Source organism: Vipera ursinii, assembly GCF_947247035.1.
Source record: "Vipera ursinii genome assembly, chromosome: Z".
Lineage (NCBI taxonomy): Eukaryota > Metazoa > Chordata > Lepidosauria > Squamata > Viperidae > Vipera > Vipera ursinii.
Window position 1 is genome coordinate 103157030 of NC_139517.1, and position 24185 is coordinate 103181214.

Below are 24185 nucleotides of genomic sequence, written 5' to 3' on the forward strand. Positions count from 1 at the left end.
GAAGTATCCAACAAAACCCATCCTTATCTTTTTTCTACATTTTTTGGGGGGAAATAGCTCAATCAGTTGACATACAATTTAGTTGTGGTTCCATCCATTTTGCTTATTTCCCCCCTTTGTTCCCAGGCAAAAAATCAAAGCAACAGCAACAAAAACCAAGCTTCTAAGAGCAATCCCAACATTTTAACGATTTCTCTATTATGTTGGGATATTATTTCTTCAACTATATCACACAATTCTTACTGAGATGCTTCGGATAACCCCACCACCTTGCATTCTCTTCAAGCTTTCCCATTCTGATGCTCTCTAAATGGTTTGAGAGTACAATTCCAATGAAGAAAGAGGGGCTTCTCTGGTGTTGCCCTCACCATTTGGGACATCTCAACCCCAGAGTTCCCATACTTCTGGTATTCGGTAAGAATATTAAGATCTGGCTCTGCCAATTAGCATGGGATTCTAAGAGTGTTATGCATTCCAGGCAATGGTTGGTTGATTGAAGGCACTCCTTGTAGCTTTGTGATTTTTTTTATCTTTAACTTTGATTTTAAACTTGTAAATTTTACCCTTGTTTTAATTTTGCTTTTAATTGTGCTTTTAATAATGTTTTGTATTATTTATTTTTTGGCTATAAAATTCCACAGAGTTACTTAGGTTGTAGGGGTGATGTAGAAATTCAATAGATAACTAATTAAATCTATCTATCGATCAATCGATCCATCTCTCCATCCATCTACCAATCTATCCTTAGGATAGAGAGTGAGCATAGTTTGTGCAATGATATATACAAATCATATAGTTCAAAGTAGAAAAATAAACATGAAAATGGTATAGCTTGGACCTCAGTAGGCCTACTTTATTTTCAAATTCAACTAAAACAGTATATTATAGGAATGGGGAAAAGCACAAAACTCACCTGAAATTAACAAAAGTTTTATAAACAAAATGGCAAGGCTCAGTTTTCTTAAGAACTGCTAAATATTATGGAAATAACAATTAGATCAGATTCATTATCTCTATTAAAACTTCCAAATTACAGGTTTCATTGCATAAATAATTCAGTCTAACAAAGTGGACCTCCCCCCCAATTAACTGCAATACTGTCTTGATAAATGGAACATTAACATAACTTGCCGTATTAGCAGGAAGCATGTATTATTATCCTCAAACTTTCTTTCAGGATTGCTTTGGTGGGCACAAATTCTCTTTCAAAGTTTAGCATTGTACTTCACTGAAATTGATAAATTAGATAATTTGCCAGATGGGTGGTGCTGATGAATTTATTACAATTCAATTGCAAGCATCCTTCCATTAACAGGAAGGGATTTCATTTGTTCTAGGTTTTACACTCCTTAACTCATCATTGCCTTTTACCTTCAATAATACTTCCTCCCTCCCTCCAGGAGCTTAAATGCCTCATATTTGCTGAGCATGTTGCTTTTCTAACAAAGCCAGATCACAGAACAACTCAGCTAGGTAGTCTGATATAAAGTAAAGATCAACTACTAGTATACAAACTGAATAAATAAATAAATAATAAATAAATAAAACAGAAATAAAATGCATTGAAAATTAGAAAAAGACAAGAAATGATTTGCTATCATTTGGTTTATTTTAAGTAGCCACCATCAAGATCAGAGAGCCTATCTAAAAACAAATATACTCCCATTTACCCCTCCCTCCATCTAGACGCCACAAAATTAGTACCTACAAATATACTTAGCATTTATATTACATTATTGGTATGGTTATTATTCTTCGTTGCACCAGCAAGGAATGTTAATTTGAGTTCCATTCCCCTCACAAGCCTGAAATTTTTATTCAACAATGTATCTCTGGAGATTTGCAAATGTCTTTATAATTTCATCAAGATTAGTGTTGGGAAAAAAAGATAACAATTATTCCACATCCTAAAGACAATCTTAGAATGTTTAGCTAAGAAAATAATAAGTTTGATATTGTACTTGAGTTTGGCAGAGAGATGAAAAAACAATCTCCTACAGCTTTTTATATTGCCTTTGTCCCAAACAATTTAGAGATTTCTTTTGCTTGGCTAATTCTCCATGTTGTGCTAGGCAAACAATGCTCACATTTGCAAAATCAATGTACAATAAACACTTGTGAGATTGAGCTTGGGCAAAGATGCTAGCTGGTTGAGAAGAGGTTAAGGGAAAGGCTTGATATGATTCCCTTCACAATCTTTTAAAATAAATTTTCATGATTTAATCTTATACAGTATAACCTATGATTCAGACTTATAGTTCTCGCAAGCTTTCTCTTTTCATATGCAGACTCACTTTTTTGACTTTTTTGTGATAGGTCTAGTGGCCAGTTTAACAATCCCTTGACACTTTGAATACAGCACATATCAGTGTTAGATCCTTGTTCTAGACCAGGGGTCGGCAACCTAAAAAAGAAAAAGAGCCACTGGGAACCGGTTCCATCACAAATTAAAAAAAGAGGGAGCCGCGTGCGTGTGTCCATGCACGCGCATGCGCAAAAAGGTTTTTTGCGCATGCGCGGACGCACGCGGCTGCCATTTTTGTAAAAATGAGATGGAACCGGTTCCCGGTTGCCCGATGGCGACGGCCCGTCTGCAAAGCTGCCGCTTTCGGCAGCTTTGCAGACGGGCCGTGGCAGCTTCCTCAAATAGCGGCGCCCCTGCCCATTCCGAGAGGTGCGCGCGCACCTCTCCGAACGACCGGAGGTGCGCGCGTACCTCCGCGCGAATGGGCAGCGGTGCCGCTCTTTCAGGAAGCCCGCCGCGGCCCGTCTGTGAAGCTGCCGAAAGCAGCAGCTTAGCAGATGGGCCGCGGCAGCTTCCGCAAAGAGCGGCGCCCCTGCCCATTCCGAGAGGTGCGCGCGCACCTCTCCGAACGACCGGAGTTGTGCGCGCACCTCCCCAAACCTTTGGGGAGGTGCGCGCGTACCTCCGTGCGAAGGGGCAGCGGCGCCGCTCTTTCAGGAAGCTGCCGTCCAGCTCCTGACCCTATTTCACCCGCTTCCCCGCCTTGGGTCTGCCCGGTGTCCAACCTGGCTGAGCTCGGCCGAGCCCCGCTGAAGGGAGCGGGGGCATCCCCTGAGCCGCCGCCAACGGGGCCTACGAGTCCTCCTTCTCCGCTTACAGCTCTCCCCGACCCGGTTCCTCTCCCCACCCCCTTCGTTTGAAGGGTTGGCCGCTAACCTTCTCGCTCACCTGCGGGCTCAGCGCGATCGGCCGGCTTCCCCGCCCATCCTTGCCGGCGCCTTTCGCTTGCCGGGGCTCTCAGCCCCGGCGACGAGGAGGCAACGGGGGGCGGGTGGGCGCTTTTCGCTTGCCGGGGCTGGCGGGCGCCTTTCGCTTGCCGGGGCTCTCAGCCCCGGCGACGAGGAGGCAACGGGGGGCGGGCGGGCGCCTTTCGCTTGCCGGGGCTCTCAGCCCCGGCGACGAGGAGGCAACGGGGGGCGGGCGGGCGCTTTTCGCTTGCCGGGGCTGGCGGGCGCCTTTCGCTTGCCGGGGCTCTCAGCCCCGGCGACGAGGAGGCAACGGGGGGCGGGCGGGCGCCTTTCGCTCGGCGGGGCTCTCAGCCCCGGCGACGAGGAGCCAACGGGGGGGCGGGCGGGCGAAGCGCGGCTTTCGCTCGGCGGGGCTCTCAGCCCCGCCGACGAGAGGAGCCAACGGGGGGTGGGTGGGCGGGCGAAGCGCGCCTTCTTGCTCGTCAGGGCTGCTTGCCCCGGCGACGAGAGGGAACGGGGGGGGGGGGAAGAAGCAGATCTACTTACGTTTTACTTCTTCCTCTCTTCCTCCACTCTGCCAAGTGCAGTAAAAAAACAAAGGTTTGTGGGTAGCCCACAAACGGTTTGTGGGCGGTCCCACAAACCAACCAATCAATTTAAACTTTTCAAGTTTTTTTGTGAGAAGTTTAAATTGATTAAGTTTTTTTAGTACCATTTTTTTTTCAAGAGGGAGGAGGCCTGGGAGCCGCATGGGCCGGCTCAAAGAGCCGCATGCGGCTCCGGAGCCGCGGGTTGCCGACCTGTGTTCTAGACTAATTTATTAAGGAAATGGCATCAAAATGCTTGAATATTCAGAAAGAAAGTATGACAAATAGTTTAAGAACAATTCATAACTGTAACTTAGAAATGTCACTAAGTACTGTATATGTTCAGACTCCTGCATGTGCCAACTTGAAGGCAATTCTACGTCTTCAATTTGGCACACATAGATGGCAGACAAGTTAATCTCCCTCAGAGGCATACACACAAATTCTCACACACAGACTGTATAGAAACAAAAATATTAAACATTGCCTGAACAATTTCCTGCTGTTTTCTGGACAAGGTTTTTCAGAAGTATTTTGTCCTTTGCCGGGCTGTGAGAAAGTGACTGATGACCAAAATCCAAGGCTTTGTGCCCAAAACAGGACTAAAACTCATGCATGGTCTTCTGGATTCTAGCTTGATGCCTTAATCATGACACCAAACTGGGTCTCACATTCAGTATTACTATATTTAATAATATAATGCAATCAAAAGTGTTTGAAAAAGTATATAATTCTGAAGGTTAGCGTTCAAATTAATGAGGATATGCAGATTAACTTGAGAAAGTGTTCAAGGAACAGAAATATAGAAGCCCTAGCAGCATTTTGTGACACCAGTCACCATGTAACCCCCTCCATTCTTTCAATGCCAGATGTGGTGTATATAATCAGATGATACATTACAAATAAAATTTCTGTGTTTACTTCCAACTGAGTGCTATGAAATTACAAGGTATATGCAGGTTGTTTCCACTTCCCCACCTAAACGGCAGGTTGCAATGCAGTTATGGCTAGAATTATCAAAAGTAATTATGACATGCCACTATATCACATTTGCCACAAAAACCATATGCTTTCCATGCAAAGAAAACACTGATTTCCACAAAGTAGCAGAGAACTTGCCTAAACAGAGGCCCTAGTGAAAGTGGGCGATGAGGAAAGGTGGGTATACTGCCAATTTGGTAAGTACAGACTCTTACTTATGTATTGTAGAAGGCCTATTTAGGTTAAGGACATATATTTATTTTATTATTTTTATTACTTGGCTTTTATGCCCCTTCAATGCAGAGGAATTCTTACATTTTTTTCCTTTTAGTAAGAATATTAAAACAACAATACAATCTCACAAAAGAACAATTTCCAATGAAAATAAAATTGTAAAGAAAATTATAGTCCTTGGGGAAATATTCTGATCAATAGTTATAGCTGTTGGAAACTGTCTGGGTCCTCCCTAATGCTATTAATTGTTGACTGCTTTTTGGTTTAGGATTTTCTTGCAATTTTTAAAAAAAACATTTTTATACTTATTCTATTGTATTTTTATCTTTTATACTTGTCTTGAACCATAATTTGGATTGATTTTGTAAAAATCAAATTAGAAAATTATAAACGAAGATAATTGCTGACAGAAACTGAATTTTTCTGCTGCAACTCAAGACAGCAGTTATTAAATATAGATTAACTCTGTTTTGCTAGACTTTAAGATACATTAAAATATAAATTATACTATCCTTTATTTCTATTAATGCTCCGTTTACTGAAGCAATGATTTTTTTAAAAAAATATTATTCAAAAACATTTATTGTTTAAAAATGTATACTGTATAACATTTTAAAAAATCCTTAAAGGTGCTTGTTGATTTCTTTAGATTTATGAGTGTCAAAAGTATCCATTCATTGAATTTATAAATATGTTTCTCTTGTTCTGGCCCCAAACTATAAATTTATGAACCATACTGAAGCCTAAATACTGTATTTGTTTTTAATAGCTAATCATGCATATTCTCTCTTATGTTATGGTTGAATTTTGTGATCAATGATAATTGATTTCTGATGAGTTCTTTAATGTGATGGTCAAGCCATCTCTATTCATCACCACTATAACTCTTCTCTGGGGTATAGAAAGGATTGATGGATGACATCCTTTGCCTTTTCATTTTGAAAATGCATAAACAAAGATCCACTATTCTCTAAGCAGTTTTCAGAGTCAGCATATTTTCCCCAACAATCTGCATCCTCATTTTAATGACCTTGGAAAGATGGAAGGCTGACTCAACCTTGAGCTGTCAGAATCGAACTCCCGGCAGTGGGCAGAGTTAATCTGCAATAATGTATTCTAACCACTGCACCACTTGGTTCCTAAAAAGGTCCATATGTTGGTTGTCTTCCCATAGAGAAAATAAATAATTTATCACTATGTTTCTCTTTAATGTTCACTGCTGGCACTGAGAAACTGTTTGCTATTTATGTTAGAGAAGCATCAGATCTCTTAGAAATGATTATTCATTTTGCAAGCACAGGTTCTTCTCTTTCCTTCAAACTCCACCCCAAACCATTTGCATCACTAGATGTTTGCAGTATAGAAACTACCTCATGCACTTCAATTTACAACCACTTTGGCTGCTCTTTGGTCATGCTTCTTATTCAATTCTTTGCACTATCAAAATGAAGAATGAAATTGTTTTGAGAAGTTTTCACATTACCTATTGGTTTTGTTGTGATTCAGGGTCAGCCTGTAGGTTCGGCAGTTGGGTCGGACGACTCAGAGGAGGAGGAGGAGGGGGGTGTTGAAGAGCTTGCTGAGGGGGTTGGACAGCTTGATGAGAGCCCTCAGCCAGGCCCCTCTCACCTGGTCACGACGCAGACCCAGCTGTGTGAGCCTGACAGCGTGGATGAAGATGACCCACAGCTGGCCCTGTTCAAGGACGCCCGACGCAGGAGGCAGTCAATCAGGAGTAAACAGAGGAAGGCAATGGGGCTCCTCGGAAGGAGGCAGAGACAAGCCACGCCCTGAACTGTATTTAAGGGGGAATGCGTGGGAGGGCTGGTTTGCTGAAGGCAACTGCTTGAAAAGCTCCTGTTTCTTGGTTTGTGTCTTGTTCTATTTGTTTTTGTAGCAATAAATTTGGCAGGCGTAATTCCAGCCTCTTGCCTTCTTGTAAAAGGGGTTGTCCCTGCCTTTTCTGCAGGGCCGGTAGCAGGCTGGTACAGAACAGGTTTACCCAGTGTATGATAGATGTTTTTCCTTTCAGTATTCCTGTAAGTTATTAAATATATTGCATTATCCCATTATCTCATTATTTGTCTAGATTCAAGGTATGGGATATTGTGACATTGAAATTCCTAAGCTCTGTCATATGATCCTTCTGGCTAATGTATGAATTACTTACTCAGGAGCTTTATCCCAAATAAGTAGAAGATTATGTATCATGATTCTATATCATTTCATTCAATTTTATACTCACAGTAAAAATCCTATGAGGAAACTGAAGTGAAAGAGTGCCTGCTCTAAGGCTTCTTGTGACTTTGTGTAATGTAGAATCTAAATCCAGATGTTGTAACTGAACCACAACTTCACATTAGTGCCTACATATTTCATAGTGACTCCCATATTTAAAGTATATTTCAATCAAATCCTGCATCTACTGTTCTCCTTACCATTCTGAAGTAGCATGTTATCTTCCACCAAAGATGTGTGAGTGGGTGTTGTAGAGCCATAAGCAGCCTGCCAGGTATTATAGCTTCCAAAAACTGGTATAAAAATGTAAATTTTATGGTGGCATAAAATGAAAATAAATGAAGACCACTCATATTAGCAACATTTTGTTTGTTTTTTCTTTTAACAATCCTGTAATCCTTGCATCAGAGTGGAGTTGGGGTGAACAGAGCTGAGCATTTACTGGCCAGATGCCCTTCCTCATGCCTATGTGGAATTTGTATAAGATATTTTCTCTTTGTGCCCAGAGAGAAAAATATCTGCCACTACCTAGGATCAAATTCACAGCTTCCTGATTGTGAGGCGAGAGAGCTTTACCTCTAGGCCACCATGCTGCTCTACTCATATTTAATTAGTTGAATTTAGAAATATATACAGGAAGGAAAACCTGATTAAGCCAAACATGCTGTTGCTGTTTCCTTTCTTCCTTGTGTATGAAAAATATTAAGCTCTGTGTCATTAGATAGTTCTTCAGCAACAATTTTGGTTGATGATCCTATGTGCAAAATAGTTAAGATTGCTCCTTTCTTTCCTCTCATTCCCAAAGCAATTATGAAAGCAATGGGGACACACTTGAGAAGTTGGGAAAATTTATCACTCCCAAACCTCATTGTTCTGAAGCCAATATCCTGCCTAACCTAGAATTAGCAGAACTTAAATTGTGCAATAACAGTCACTCAAACATGCATTGTTTATCAGTTGCCTAATGATTTATCAATATAAACTCTGTTCAGAATTGTTTCCAGGTTATTTTATTTGAGCCTCTGCATACTTTCACACTGAAAGAAAGTATGCTTGCAAAATACAGGATTCTAACACAAGCTATTATTCATTATCTTCCATAATTTAATTTTAATTTAATTTATTAATATTTCTATACTGCCCTTCTCCCGAAGGACTCAGGGCGGTGTACAGGGCAAGAATAAAACACAGAGATTTACAAAAAATAAAAGATAATTAAATACATGCCCGATAAAAATACAATTAGTACATGGTAAAAACCCCAATAAAAATAGTAAAAAGACCCCACTAATCCCCCCCTCAGGCCAGGCCGGCTTGCTCGAACAAGTATGTTTTCAGGTCGCGGAGAAAGGAGCGAAGATCGGGCGCCGTCCGGAGCTCAACCGGTAACTGGTTCCATAGCTCCGGGGCGCCCACAGAGAAGGATCTCCCCCTGGGGGCCACCAGTCGACATTCTCTGACCGGTGGCACCCTGAGGAGACACAAGATTTCAGTTAATTGTTTAGCTGGAGAAACTACTAAATTGGATATCATGAAGGTTTCAGTCTGAGTTCAATGGCCTTCTGCATCATATCTTCACTATCTTCCGAATGTTGACAACTGCAATTTGTTGTCTTTTAATGTTTACCTATCAGGCAAGATCACAACTTATATGTCAATTTTCAACTGTGTTACTATGGAAACTTCTAAGTGTACAAAATGTAGAAACAACACACTCAACACAGTCAGCACATTGTTGTGGTGAATGAGATGGAAGATGAAAGCATCTCAAAATCTCTTTCATATTTATCAGCCATCCAAACTGAAAGTATTATTTAAGAGTTATTTTAGAAGCATGAGAAGGATACCGATTGGAATAATGATAACCACCACTTAATATGTTAGAGCTCATCTTGTAATACAGGGAAATTCTGCATATAATTCCTCCTGGAATTATGCAGCATTTTGCTTTATTTTTTTATTTCAATCAGAAGCTATTTGCCTGGGCAGTTTGTTTCTGTGTTTTCTCATAAATCAATGGATTTTAGTGAATCCCTCTAGTTTAGACTTTTATTTGAACAGGAGATTATATGAAGATCTGAGACAGCACTTTTACATAGAAATAGACAAAGCGGAATAGATCGAAAGGAAGACAAGGGACATACGGTAATTTACAGGTTAAAATACATCTTATGAAACGTTGGTTGAAAGGATGGCAACTCTAAATTTAGTATAGAATAACTGTAGGTAGGAAAGATCATATAGTCACATAGGTTCACCCTGAAAGTAAAGCATATATGTAGTGGCCTTTAAGTTGAATATCTGCAGAAATTTTTGAAGATAACGGTAATATTTGAGTTTTGGGGATCTTCATTTTTTTCCTGTTTATCCTGCAATGATTACTAAATCTTTAGGATTTTACAGTATGAAATATAAGCTACCATTTAGTTAATAAATGATATAATGATTGGATTAGAATATGAATACTAGTCAATATATACTTATTTAAAGAATTGGAACTGACATTGTTTTAAAAGCATAATTATTTTAAAACATGCTTCATAAGATAATAGTTCTCAGTGCTTCATACAGTAGATATACAGTAATCAGACCTAAAAAACCCCTCAAAGAACACTATTAGCACAGCATGTTGGTTATAATTATGAATTTCCAGTTAGATCTGCAATTGAACAATTAGGTTTTATTGCATAATTCACACACACACACACACACATATATATATCTGTGTGAATTATGCAATAAAACCCAATTGTTCAATTGCAGATCTAACTGGAAATTCATAATTAATTTGAGGGTTTTTTTAGGTCTGATTATATCTACTGTATGAAGCACTGAGAAATATATATATATATATATATATATATATATATATATATATATATATATATATATATATGTACATATATATATACATATATATGTAGATCTAGAGTCTCGGGTTTCTTCCCGCGTTCCTTTCATCTTCAGAAAGTTGTGGCGACGTTTCGACGAAATCCCATCCGTCATCATCAGGCCGGAGTGTTCCTCCTGCTGCTTCCAGGAGCAATGCGTGGTCTGGCTGTTCCTTTCCTTCCAACTGCCGGTGGGGCTGTGTTCTGACTGGGAGGAGGCGTGGCTGCTTTCTGATTGGGTGGGGGTGTCCTCCGACTGGGTGGAGGCGTGGTTGTCTTCTGATTGAGTGGAGGCGTGGCTGTCTTCTGATTGGGTGGGGTGTGTTCTGAATGGGTGGGGTTTTTTGTTGTGTTGTAATATCCTGAGTGTTGTGATTTGGTGTCCTGAGGAGTGGGCTGTGTAGTGGCCTCCAGAGCTTTGGTTTGGCTCCGAGTTCGAGGACCTGCTATGTATCTCTGGTATGGGTCAGTCAGGTTCGTGTGTGCGTTCTTCTGCTTGGGTGATGGCACTTTTGCTTGACTTGTTCTGTCTTCTGTGTGGGAGAGTTTTTGTTCTGGGTGTGGATGAGTCTTGCTGGGGCTGGTGGCATTTGGGGTTGTTTGTTGGTTTTTTAAATCCTTGTTTGCTGAAATTCGTTTCTCTATCAATGCTGGTTTCCAAATGGCATGTAGGCGGGAGGTGTCGTCTCGCTTGTTCATACTGTCTGGGTGTTTTTCTATTTCAATGGCTTCTCCATCCTGAGAAATCCCAAAGACAAAATAGAACTGGAAAACCAGGGCATATACCAAATCCCATGCGCCTCCTGTCCAGCAACATACATCGGACAGACTAACAGAAGAATAGAGGTACGTGTAGAAGAACATAAGAACTCAGTACAGAAGAAAGATCACACATCTTCACTAGTACAACACATAAACACTACGGGACACAACATCAATTTTGAAGGTACAAAAACAATCGCCAAAATAGAACATCTCAATAGCAGAATAATCAGAGAAGCCATTGAAATAGAAAAACACCCAGACAGTATGAACAAGCGAGACGACACCTCCCGCCTACATGCCATTTGGAAACCAGCATTGATAGAGAAACGAATTTCAGCAAACAAGGATTTAAAAAACCAACAAACAACCCCAAATGCCACCAGCCCCAGCAAGACTCATCCACACCCAGAACAAAAACTCTCCCACACAGAAGACAGAACAAGTCAAGCAAAAGTGCCATCACCCAAGCAGAAGAACGCACACACGAACCTGACTGACCCATACCAGAGATACATAGCAGGTCCTCGAACTCGGAGCCAAACCAAAGCTCTGGAGGCCACTACACAGCCCACTCCTCAGGACACCAAATCACAACACTCAGGATATTACAACACAACAAAAAACCCCACCCATTCAGAACACACCCCACCCAATCAGAAGACAGCCACGCCTCCAACCAATCAGAAGACAACCATGCATCCACCCAATCAGAAGACAGCCACGCCTCCACTCAATCAGAAGACAACCACGCCTCTACCCAGTCGGAGGACACCCCCATCCAATCAGAAAGCAGCCACGCCTCCTCCCAGTCAGAACACAGCCCCACCGGCAGTTGGAAGGAAAGGAACAGCCAGACCACGCATTGCTCCTGGAAGCAGCAGCAGGAGGAACACTCCGGCCTGATGATGACGGATGGGATTTCGTCGAAACGTCGCCACAACTTTCTGAAGATGAAAGGAACGTGGGAAGAAACCCGAGACTCTAGATCTACACATACAGACACCCGCGAGAATCTACGAAAACATATATATATATATATATATATATATATATATATATATATATATATATATATATATATATATATATATATATATTCATATGACATTTATACTTTGAAGGGGACAATATTGTTAAATTTTAGCCATTTATATATTTTTTCCTCCATACAAAAAAAATCCTAATAATGCTACTGTCACAAGGGCTTTTCCAATCCAGTCACTGAAAGAGTTTTAATTTCTAACAAAATCCAATGGGGCAAATTTTAATTCCACATATGAGGGTATCCAAGCTGTAGCTCAGATGAAGAGTATTATATTGCAAAAATAGTTAAGAGGCAACTTTGCTTGGAAAAGGGAGTCTATATCCTCTCCTCACTTGTCTGGCATTTGTGAGAGCTATTTGGCAGGTGCTGGTATGTGTCAAAGCATCTTTTGGCTATTGCCAAAGTGTTTATGGAGCCCATAGTGGGGACTGAGTAGCTCCAAAAAGCAACTTCAAGAGTATGGTTTACATGGTCTTTTATCAAAGAGGAACATCAGTTTCAAAAATTTCAGCTTAACTCACAAAGAGTTTTCAGGCTGAAGGCCCTCAATAGTCTAGGACACGGGTCAGCAACCGGAAACAGCAAAAGAGCCACTCAGAACCGGTTCCGTCATAGACAAAAAAGTGGGAGCCGCAAAATGTGCGTGCGCTTGTGGGCACGCACGCGCGTGCGCAGAACAAGCAAAAACATACACCACACCTACGCCCACACCGCATCCTGAGCCTCACGCACCTGTCGCTGCCCAGTGCCGCCAGTTTAGGGGGGGAGGGATGGACTCGCACGCTGAGGAAGGAAACGGCCTTTCAGAGGATCCCTGCCCCTCTCCTGGGACCTCCAAACCTCTGCGTTTGATGAAGGCAGCAGCTCTCCAAACGTAGAGGTGGAGGTTTGGAGAGCTGCGCAGCTCTCCAAACCGCCGCCGCCTCGTTTGCAGAGCTGCTGCATTCCTCCGCGTTTGAAAGAAACACGGACGAATGCGGCAGCTGTGCAAAGAGAATGGTGGCAGTTTGGAGAGTGCCCGCGCATGTCTCCAAACCACCGTCCCGTTTGGAGATCTGCTGCGTTCGTCAAACACGGACGAACGTAGCAGCTGTGCAAACGGGGCGGTGGAAGTTTGGAGAGTGCGTGCGCACCTCTCCAAACCGCCGCCACCCGTTTGGAGACCTGCTGCATTCATTAATGTTTGACGAGCGCGGCAGACCGCCAAACAGGAAGGCGGCGGTCCATGTTCGTCAAACATGGACGAACGCAGCAGCTGTGCAAACGGGACAGCGGTGGTTTGGAGAGGTGCACGCGCACCTCTCCAAACCTCCGCCGCAGGCAGCAGTTCTGCAAACTGTTTGGAGAGCTGCTGCCTTCATCAAACATGGATGAAGGCAGCATCTCTGCAAATGGGGCAGTCGAGGTTTGGAGAGCTGCACGCGTTCAAAGAGACAGCTCAAAGAGCTGCGGGTTGCCGACCCGTGGTCTAGGACAATAAATAAATAAATAAAAATAGATGGCTCTATTGACTTGACCCTTCATGGATTACTGCCTTGTCGTGGTGAAGGGGCTTGCGTAATTCAATGAAGCTATGAGCTATGCTGTGCAGGGCCACCCAAGACGGACAGGTCATAGCAGAGAGTTCTGACAAAACGTGATCCACTGGAGAAGGAAATGGCAACCCACTCCAGTATATCTGCCATGAAAACCCCATGGACAGTACCAAAAGGCATAACGATATTACGCTGGAAGATGAGCCCCTCAGGTCGGAAGGCGTCCAATATGTTACTGGGGAAGAGCAGAGGGCTAGTACTAGTAGTGCCAGAAAGAATGAAGCGACTGGGCCAAAGCCGAAAGGACGCTCAGCTGTGGATGTGTCTGGTGGTGAAAGGAAAGTCCGATGCTGTAAAGATTTTTTCTCCATAGGAACCTGGAATGTAAGATCCATGAATCAAGGAAAGCTGGACGTGGTCAAACAAGAGATGACAAGACTGAACATCGTATCAGCGAACTAAAATGGACAGGAATGGGTGAATTTAATTCAGATGACCATAGGGTATACTACTGTGGGCAAGAATCCCTCAGAAGAAATGGAGTAGCCTTCATAGTCAATAAAAGAATAGGAAAAGCAATACTGGGATACAACCCTCAAAATGACAGAATGATCTCAGTTCGAATCCAAGGCAAACCATTCAATATCACAGTAGTCCAAGTCTATGCTCCAACCACCAGTGCTGAAGAGGATGCAACTGACCGGTTCTATGAAGCCCAGAGCACCTTATAGAACTAACACCAAAAAATGATGTTCTTATCATCATGGGGGATTGGAATGCTAAAGTAGGAAGCCAAAAGATAACCGGAATAACAGGCAACTTTGGCCTTGGAGTACAAAATGAAGGAGGGCACAGGCTGATAGAATTTTGTCAAGAGAATACGATGGTCATAGCACACACTCTTTTCCAACAACCCAAGAGACGGCTCTACACATGGACATCACCAGACGGTCAACACAGAAATCAGATTGATTATGTGCTCTGCAGCCAAAGATGGAGAAACTCTATACAGTCAGTAAAAGCAAGACCAGGAGCTGACTGTGGCTCAGACCATGAGCTTCTCATTGCAAAGTTTAGGCTTAAACTGAAGAAAGTAGGGAAAAGCACTAGGCCACTCAGGTATGAATTAAATCATATCCCTGTTGAATATATAGTAGAGGTGACAAATAGATTTAAGGAATTAGATCTGATAGACAGAGTGCCTAAAGAACTATGGACAGAGGTTCGCAACATTGTACAACAGGTAGCAACCAAAACCATCCCAAAGAAAAAGAAATGCAAGAAAGCAAAATGGCTGTCTGAGGAAGCTTTGCAAATAGCTGAGGAAAGGAGGGAAGTGAAAGGCAAGGGAGAAAAACATAGATATGCCCAATTGAATGCAGAATTCCAGAGAATAGCTAGAAGAGATAAGAATGCCTTCTTAAATGAACAGTGCAAAGAAATAGAAGAAAACAATAGAATAGAGAGGACCAGAGATCTTTTCAAGAAAATTGGAGAGATGAAGGGAACGTTTAATGCAAAAATGGGCATGATGAAGGACCAAAATGGCAGGGACCTAACAGAGGCAGAAGAGATTAAGAAGAGGTGGCAAAATTACACAGAAGAACTATACAAGAATGTATAGTTACATTGTGATAATCACAATGAGGTGGTCTCTGACCTCGAGCCAGACATCCTAGAATGTGAAGTGAAGTGGGCCTTAGGAAAGCTGAGCAACAACAAAGCTAGTGGAGGTGACAGTATTCCAGCTGAGCTATTCAAAATCTTAAAAGACAATGCAATAAAAGTGCTACACTCAATTTGCCAGCAAATGTGGAAAACTCAACAGTGGCCACAGGATTGGAAAAGATCAGTTTACATTCCAATTCCAAAGAAAGGCAGTGCCAAAGAATGTTCATACTATCGCACCATTGCACTCATTTCTCATGCTAGTAAAGTTATGCTTAAAATCCTACAAGCTAGACTCCAGCAGTATGTGGATCAAGAATACAAGAGCCTTGGTGGAGCAGTGGGCTAATGCCTCCTTAAGTAACACCAGCTGCCTGCAATTAGTGCAGGTTCGCATCCCACCAGGCTTAAGGTTGACTCAGCCTTCCATCCTTCCAAGGTAGGTAAAATGAGGACCCAGATTGTTAGGGGCAATAAACTGACTTTGTAATAATGCTGCTTGGGGGTGTGTGAAAGCCCTAATAAACAGGCATATACACAGAATGAAGGCTATTGCTAAGCACATTGATTTGTGCTTTAAATTGTAAGCCACCCTGAGTCTTCGGAGAAGGGCAGGATATAAATGGGATTAAAAAAAAAGACCAAATGGGAGATCCGCTCCAGGTTTTCCAGCCAGCCCGCCCAGTTCCTGAGTCAAATGTGTCCTTAGAGCTAAGCCGCTGCTCTTGCTGCTGCCTTCCCCACCTGCCTTTCAAGTTGGGATATACTACAGCTGCTCTTCAACTTTAGAAAGAAAGACACCCAGACCCCAGCCTGTAAAAAATCACAGACTGCAGCTTCTTCTCCAATTGGTCCCGCTTTCCCTGCGCAGACCAGGTGGGGTGGGTATGGCCAGGGTGGGTGTGGCCTACTGTGTGGGCGTGGCTAGAGTTCATATGGCCTACTGGGTGGGCATGGCCAGCTCTACATTGTTCGCATCAAGGGTGCCTATGGGGGCCTGGGCAGGAGTGGGACAGATCTGAGGGTCTCTGGCAGAAGGAGGGTCTCTGGGCCAGGGCCAAGGCAGTGGGGGCCTTTCCCTCACTGTTTCCAGGATGGCTTCGTGGACCACATGAAACCACTTTGCGGGCCGCATCTGGCCCCCGGGCCTTGTGTTTGACATGTCTGAACTAGGGTATTAACTTCTTACATCTGAAAAGTACTGCTGCAGTCTGATGAAAATTGTTTTACATTGTTAGAACCAAACAATACTTTATGTTAATTAAATACTTAATGTAAAGTTTATCCTGTCGCTTTCATTTAAGCTTGCCAGGCCAGGGTCAGTATTGGGACCACTAGGTTTGAATTTTGGACAACTAAACTCTTTCATTTCTGACTTTCACTCCTGCCCCTCAGCATGGATATTAAAATTAAGGAACCTAATTGGAAGCTTGGTGCTTATTCTTCCCCTAAGCCAGTATCTGAAATTTTATGTTAGACAGTCTTCCTTATTATTACAAAATGTTTAGGCCTTCAGTAGTTTCCCAGTTTATGGAATTAGTATTCATAGGAATCCCATATGATATATCCACCTCTAGAACAACTAATTACATTATTAATGGCAGTACACACTGATTTTCGTCAGACATGGGAGTCAAATAACCTTCACAAAATAAGAATTGAGGACAAGGATACACTAATTGCCCAAATGAGCCAGCAATCAGTGTTGGCTCTTTTCCCTCTCTCTCCTTTTTCATTAATTGAGGGTCAAAAAAAATTATAGCCAGTAAAAAAAATTATAATGAACAGAGAAATACAGAGCTGATGAAAACAGAACTAAGTGTTATTAAATTAATCTAGGTTTTTTTTAATGTCCAGAATTGGGCAACTTCAACTTACAGAATTAACAATAGTTTTTGGCCTAAAATCCTATGCTAGTAGCAATCCCTTTGGATAATGAGGAATTGGCAAAGAATGAGATCATAAAAATAGGGTATAGCTACTACTCAATATAGATGTCTCAGATCTTCAAAGTAGTACAAGCCAGGCAACCAAATCCAAGAACACTAACACCAATTTCATTGTACAGTTATAGTAAACAGAACCTTGCAAGTCCAAAAGTGCTTGTCTCCCCACCCCCACCCCGCCTTTACATTTCAGAGAACAAGGACGGTCAGTTCTGAAATGCTTTCTCGACCCCATTCTTGCTTTGGATTCAGATTTAATTTATCAGACCTTTGTCTAAGTTGCAGCTCTTCCTCCTGTCTCTCAAGGTTATTCTTATAGCCTATTACATGATGTTATCTCAGTCATGTATAAGGAAATGTGACATTTTCAAGCATATTTTTTCTCCATGTTGTGCTGCACTTGTGCAGAGCTGCCCTGCAATCCTTGGAAAACATTTCAAAGCACTGGAGAAAGGGACAAGGCAAATGCCTTCATGCAAGTCAAAGTATTGCATTTTCTTTTTAGTTTACTAATAAAAAACACCTTCTCTTTCCTGGGTCAAATTTAACTGTTCAGGCAAAGAACAAAGAAAGTCATTCAAAAGGATTAGATGTTGTGTATGTGAGAGAGAGAGAAAGAGGTGGGGGGGGGAAGGAAGAGAAATGTTTGCATAAAAAATAGACTGAATTTGAATGGATCCTCACATCCTGGCTAATGCAAGCTCTGCTGTGTTACACTTCATTTCCTTAAAACAGGGGTAGGCAACCTCGGCTCTTTTATGACTCATGGACTTCAACTCCCAGAATTCCTATGCTGGCTCAGGAATTCTGGGAGTTGAAGTCCATGAGTCATAAAAGAGCCGAGGTTGCCTACCCCTGCCTTAAAATATGAAGGAAATCTACTTAATCTGAAATGTCAGATTTTTGTCAGATTAATTCAAAGTGAACTGTAAGGAAGCCACTTACCCCCAGTTGCAACAGTAATTTCACGTAGGAAATGACCATAAAATGGAAAATCGAAGGACAGATTCACTCTCTGCAAGGAACAACACCAGAAGATAAAATTAATAAAAGAAATTAGAGCAAAGAATCAGTCACTTCAGAACATGATCCAGCTCTTCACACCTTAAAGCTGTTTTACATTAGTCTTCCTCATTTGGGGTTTTCTTTTAGTATTAAAGCTGACTAAAAAGATTTAGCAATATATAAAGCAGCTTTTTAAAAATCCCATAATTCTCAGGCAGAATGGACATACTGTTTTGGGTTTACTGAAGTTCTCATCTAACCCACTGGAAGCACACCAGACTGGGAAGCGTCATAAAAAGAAAGAAGTTCAAAAGTGTTAAGTGAAACCTGAGTCTGCATCCAGGTACGTTTGATGCTATCCCTACCAAAGTAGATAGGCCAGAATTGAATTTGCAATTCTGTTTGCTTATATTTCCCTGAACTAATTTTATTTTAGTCAATTTATATTCTATCTTTCCTCTAGAAGTTCAGGACAATTTAATTGAGAATCTTTTTTCATCAACAACAATCCTATGTCACAAACTTGATTAAGGCAGAATTCTGTTTAAAGCCACACAGCAAGTTTCGTAGGTGAGAATGGAACTGAATCAGATCTAGTCCAATGATTTAGCTATGTAAGTTTGTGAATCCTGACAATGCAGTCAATATTACTGTTTGGTTCGAATTGACGAGGACCCAGAGTGGTTAACACTGAACGAGTTTATTGAATACACAAAGTCAACTGTCAACTGTCAAATGTTGCAACCTTTTTATAGAGAAAGCGTTTGAACTGTAACCAATACAAACAGTCTCTTTTCCCGCTCCTTGGTTGTGGCGTCCAATGAATGCACCTTATTTTCCCGCTTTAAACCTTGCAAAGCTGCACTGTGTTTGCAATCTCTTCCATGGCTTATTGCTAACTATTTACATACACAACACCCCTTACCCCCCAGTTGGTGTCATTTCTTTACAAAATCCATTAGGTATTTTGGTGGCCTATGTATTCTGGACGGGTATCTGTTACTTTGGCTATTAGGGACACTTCTTCCTGGTTGACTACTTGGCTGCTGGTTACTACTAGACCTGGGCTCTGGGTTACTGGCTTCAGATGTACTGTCTTGTGTATTAGGTTGTGTTTGGGATTCATTGGTCACTGGCCTACTTCGCAGGGGTATTTCCCAATCAATTGGACTGAATTGTTGTTGTTGGGCATCAGGGAATGTGTCATCTTGCCCAACCTCTACACCGCTTCCTGGCCTAATGTTGTCTGTACTGTTTCCCCTTACTGAGCTTTGGTCCCCCTCAACAGGCACACACCCACTAGATCTTTTCCTCAGCTGGTCTATGTGTCTTTTACAGATCCTATTCCCTTCCCCCTCAATGATGTATGATAGGGGACCTAAGATTTCAGTTACCACCCCTGGAATCCATTTGTCCCCTTGGGCGTAGTTCCTGGCCCAAATCAAGTCCCCCACTTCAAATGTCCTGTTAGGAATGTCTAATTCAATGTTTGGTTGGAGTCTGTCAGGGTGTAATCTGTCCAACTTGGTCAATATTTTCCTGCCCCACCTCATTTCAGCTGGACTTTTCCCTGTAGCCGAACAAGGGGTTGTGTGTTGAGCCAACAAGAACTCAGCTAGTCTCTGATGCCAGTCACCTCGAATGATTCTTTTAAGCGCGTCCTTCGTGGTCCTCACATTCCTTTCAGCCAATCCGTTGGTGGAGGGGTGGAAGGGTGCAGAAGTCTTGTGCTTAATCGAGTTGGCCTTGAGGAAATCCTGAAATTCAATAGATGTGAATTGTGGCCCATTATCAGACACTATTAAATCCGGCAACCCATGAGTGGCAAAGAGGCCCCTTAATGCCTGTATTGTTCTGCCTGCCGTTACTGAACTGACCGGTACTACTTCTAGCCATCTAGAGTAGCTGTCGACCACTACAAGGAACGTTAACCCCTGGAAAGGTCCAGCGAAATCAATATGAATCCTGGACCAAGGATTCCTAGCTAGCTCCCATTTATGTGTGCGGATGTGCTGTTGTTCAGGCCTGGAACGTTGGCACAGATGGCAATTGGCAACACATTCCTCAATGTCGTGGTCCAATCCTGGCCACCACAAGTGACTCCTAGCCAGGGCCTTCATCCTTACTATTCCGGGGTGTCCCTCATGCAATTCAAATAGAATAGCTGATTTGTGGATTTCCGGAATTACTACACGAGTTCCCCAGAGTAAGCAACCCATATGAACTGATAGTTCATCTTTCCTTCTGAAAAATGGACTGTATTTTACGTCCGGGTTGGCGTTGGGCCAACCGCTCATGACCCAGGCCATTACTCTCCTTAAGATGAGGTCCTTATTGGTTGCCTCAGCTATGTCTTTAGCAGTTAGGGGCAAATCAGGAATATCTTGTAGGGACATTACTTGTCCCACTGGGGCAGGGTCCTCCTCTGTTGTGCTAAGGGGCAATCTGCTAAGAGCGTCTGCATGACCCATGTCCTTACCTGGTCGGTATTGGAGGGAAAATGAATATGCTGAGAGGAAAATGGACCATCTCAGCATCCTGGGAGACATAATTTGGGGAGTCTGTTTATCTGTGGTAAACAGTCCCAGCAGGGGTTTGTGGTCTGTCAGTATTGTAAAGTTCCTGCCATACAGGTAGTCGTGGAACTTTTTAACTCCTGCCACTATGGCTAAAGCTTCCCTGTCTATTTGAGCATAGTTCCGCTCTGCCTTGGTTAGTGTGCGGGAGTAGTAAGCAATGGGTCTTTGCATTCCCTGGGCGTCTAAATGGCTGATTACTGCCCCAACGCCATAAGGCGAAGCATCGCACGCCAGGTAGATTGGTCTATTTTCTATAAAGTGGGTTACAGTTGAACTACTGGAAAGGATGTCTTTTAAGGTCTGGAAACTCGCTTGGTGCTTGTCTTGCCAATGCCAAGGGGTCTTCTTATCTAAAAGCCTGTGCAGTGGTTCTGCAATGGCAGCCTTATGTGGCACAAAAGTGTGATAAAAATTTACCAAGCCTAGGAAGGCCTGTAGCTCCGCCTTGTTCCTTGGTTCAGGAGCCCCTTTTATTGCTTTAATTTTTCAGGGGTAGGATGGACTCCACTTTTGTCAATCCTGAACCCCAAAAAATCAGTGGATTTAACCCCTATGCTACATTTTTCCTTTTTTAATTTTAATCCAGCCTTTCTAAATCTGCCCAGTACCTGTTCCAGCCGCTCTACTAACATTCCTTCATCTTTTCCAGCTATTAGGACATCATCAAAGTAAGGGCATACTCCAGGTATGCCCTTTAAGGTCCTCTCCATCACTTCTTGGAAGATGCCTGGAGCTGCTGCAATTCCAAATTGCAGTCTGTGGACTCGGAACGCCCCCTTGTGGGTAACAATTGTCTGTGCCTCTGCAGCCTCCTTGGAAACAGTCAACTGTAAGTACGCATGCGCCAAGTCGAGCTTGGCGAAGATGGCGGCGTCCTGGATCGTGGCGAGGACCTGCTTCACCGTCGGGACCGGGTAAGCATGCTTTTTCATTCCAATGTTGAGGGTGGCCTTGTAGTCGGCGCAGATTCTCACATCCCCATTGGGTTTGAGGGGTGTGACAATCGGCGTCTCCCACAAACCGCCCTCAACAGGTTCTAAAACTCCGAGGCCTACAAGCCGGTCGAGCTCGGCCTCGATTTTTTCTTTTAAGGCAAAAGGTACCCTCCGGGCCTTTAGCCTGATTGGATTTACTGAGGGGTCTAGGTTAAAATTAATGGGGGGCCCTTTGTACTTGCCTAGAGATCCATCGAATACGTCTGCAAATTCTTTGCAGACGGATTCGAGGGTCTTATTTCTAATCACTGAATTTATTCCCCCAATCCAAATTCCCAGGGCAGGAAACCAATTAAGCCCTATTAAGCTGGTCCTATTCCCCTCCGTAACTATCAAATCTAAGACCCCCTTAAACCCCTTAAAGTTTACTCTAAGGCTGGTCTTTCCTTTTACGATTATTGGACTTTTTTGGAAGTCCATTAATTGAATATTTGTTGGACTAAGTGGAATTCTTTTTCCGCTTAGTTGTTCGATTTTCTCAAGGGTTTCAGTGGAAATTATCGACACTGAAGCCCCTGAGTCGATTTCCATTCTGCAAGGGACCCCTTGCAGAAGGACTGTGATTTTTAATTTTCCGTCCGGAAAATTGTGACCCCTTCCCCGCCGTCTCCGATTGACTCGGGCCACCTCCCTTAGGTTTGGAAATTTCACCCGGGTTTTAGGGGTCTCCTTGCCACTAGCATTGGGGGTTACCTTACCCTCTGGCCACACATCGACTTCGTTCAGACGGGTGTCCCGAACGCGGTTTCTGCAGATGGCCTGGATGTGGCCGGTCTTGCCGCAAGCCCTGCACTTGGCGGTACGGAATCGGCAGGAAGCGCGGGGATGGTTGCCGCCGCAGCTGCCACATCGGTTCTGGGTTTCGTTGTCGCGCGGTCTGGTTGCGGTGTCCCGCCACGGTCGTTGTGCCCCGGTCGGTGGTCTTTGCGGTGTTGCGGGTTGTTGCCGGTGGCCAGGTTCAGGCCCCTCGCTTCTGAGTTGTCTTGGTGCCATCTTTCCGAATCGCCTGGAGACTTCGGCGATCTCTTCCTCCCACTGCTGATCCACCTCCCCGCAGTCCACATAGCCCTCTTGGTTAATTTCGGGTGCTGCCGCCATGCTACTGCGGGGGGGGTCGCGATACCCGGTTGACTCATACGTTAGGAGTTCGTCTAGCACTTCCTGTAAATCGCCGGTAGGTTTGGCGATTATTCTATTTTGTAATTGTTCATCACGTAAGCCCAGCACGACTCTGTCCCGAATTCTAATTTCTAAATTATCGTATTTGCAACGTACTGCGGCTTCCCTGACGGCAGCGACGAATTTCTGTATGGACTCCCCCGGTCTCTGATTTCTCTTTTCAAAGATGCGCCGCCAAAAGAGTTCGGACCTTCGGGGAGTAAAGTGAACTTTTAATTTTGCGAGGAGGTCGGCATAGGGCACGCTGGAGACTGGTTGTGGCTGGCACAGCCCGACAGCAACTCTGTAGACCGGTGTGCCGCAGATTGTCAAAAGTGCCGCCGCTTTTTTCCGGTCGTCAGTGATTCCGTTCACTAACAGGAATCCTTCGACCTGACCGATGTATTCTTCCCAATCTTCGGGGAAGTTAGGGTCGAATTCCTTCAGTGACCCGATTTGCGCCATTCGGAGAATTTTTCCCTATTCTGCCGCGGCCGCTCGGTTGACTATGACTCGCTCTGAATTTGCCGCCTTCACGACAATTCTTCCTAATCTCTGGTCTTCTGTCAATCCCACCTTCGTCGCCAGTTGTTTGGTTCGAATTGACGAGGACCCAGAGTGGTTAACACTGAACGAGTTTATTGAATACACAAAGTCAACTGTCAACTGTCAAATGTTGCAACCTTTTTATAGAGAAAGCGTTTGAACTGTAACCAATACAAACAGTCTCTTTTCCCGCTCCTTGGTTGTGGCGTCCAATGAATGCACCTTATTTTCCCGCTTTAAACCTTGCAAAGCTGCACTGTGTTTGCAATCTCTTCCATGGCTTATTGCTAACTATTTACATACACAACAATTACATTGCCTGGATTCACATACTTAGATAAATCATCAACTCATTTCCTTGGATTTGGTTAACAGCAATGTATGAATGCAGCCATCGTATTTATAGATCAAGTTTATGGTTTATGCTGCATAGGCCCAGTCATATCGTGACTGAGTCAATGTCCTGTTGTTAGCTATGGAGGATATATGAAATCAAATAAATTTCATTAGGAAGAAATGGTTCTTTCTTGAGTGTCACTAATAGCTCTTCTGACTTGTGAAAAGGAGAAAGAAATCTTTGTTACCAGTTAAGATGGGACAGATAACAAGAAATGCACCTCTTCAAAATTCTGCAACTTATCACCATCAGTTCCCTGCAAAAAGCTATCCACAAACTCCAACATGAGATTACAGGATGAGTTCCTTACTATGCAAAGCACAAGAAACTCTATATAGAACTCTGAATTAGGTTTTGGAAAGATGTTCTACCATGTATGTAAAGTTACTGATCTTAAGCTCT

At 43.1% G+C, this 24185-nt stretch overlaps 2 protein-coding genes across 2 annotated transcripts in view; both read right to left on the reverse strand.

Moving 5' to 3' along the window:
* PLXDC2 (plexin domain containing 2) overlaps window positions 1-24185 on the reverse strand; it is a gene marked incomplete at both ends in the record, with an annotated part of 289409 nt that overhangs the window by 59241 nt on the left and 205983 nt on the right. The window contains one exon of the mRNA XM_083377986.1: window positions 18049-18118. Coding sequence (XP_083234112.1) covers window positions 18049-18118 — 70 coding nt within the window. The remainder of the gene's footprint in view (window positions 1-18048; window positions 18119-24185) is intronic.
* On the reverse strand, window positions 19583-23665 carry LOC310648422 (uncharacterized protein). The gene is made up of 2 exons (XM_083376240.1): window positions 22381-23665; window positions 19583-19865 (listed from the first exon to the last, which is right to left on the reverse strand). Exons 1-2 carry the CDS (start codon window positions 23303-23305, stop codon window positions 19840-19842), a joined length of 951 nt encoding a protein of 316 aa, XP_083232366.1. The 5' UTR covers window positions 23306-23665; the 3' UTR covers window positions 19583-19839.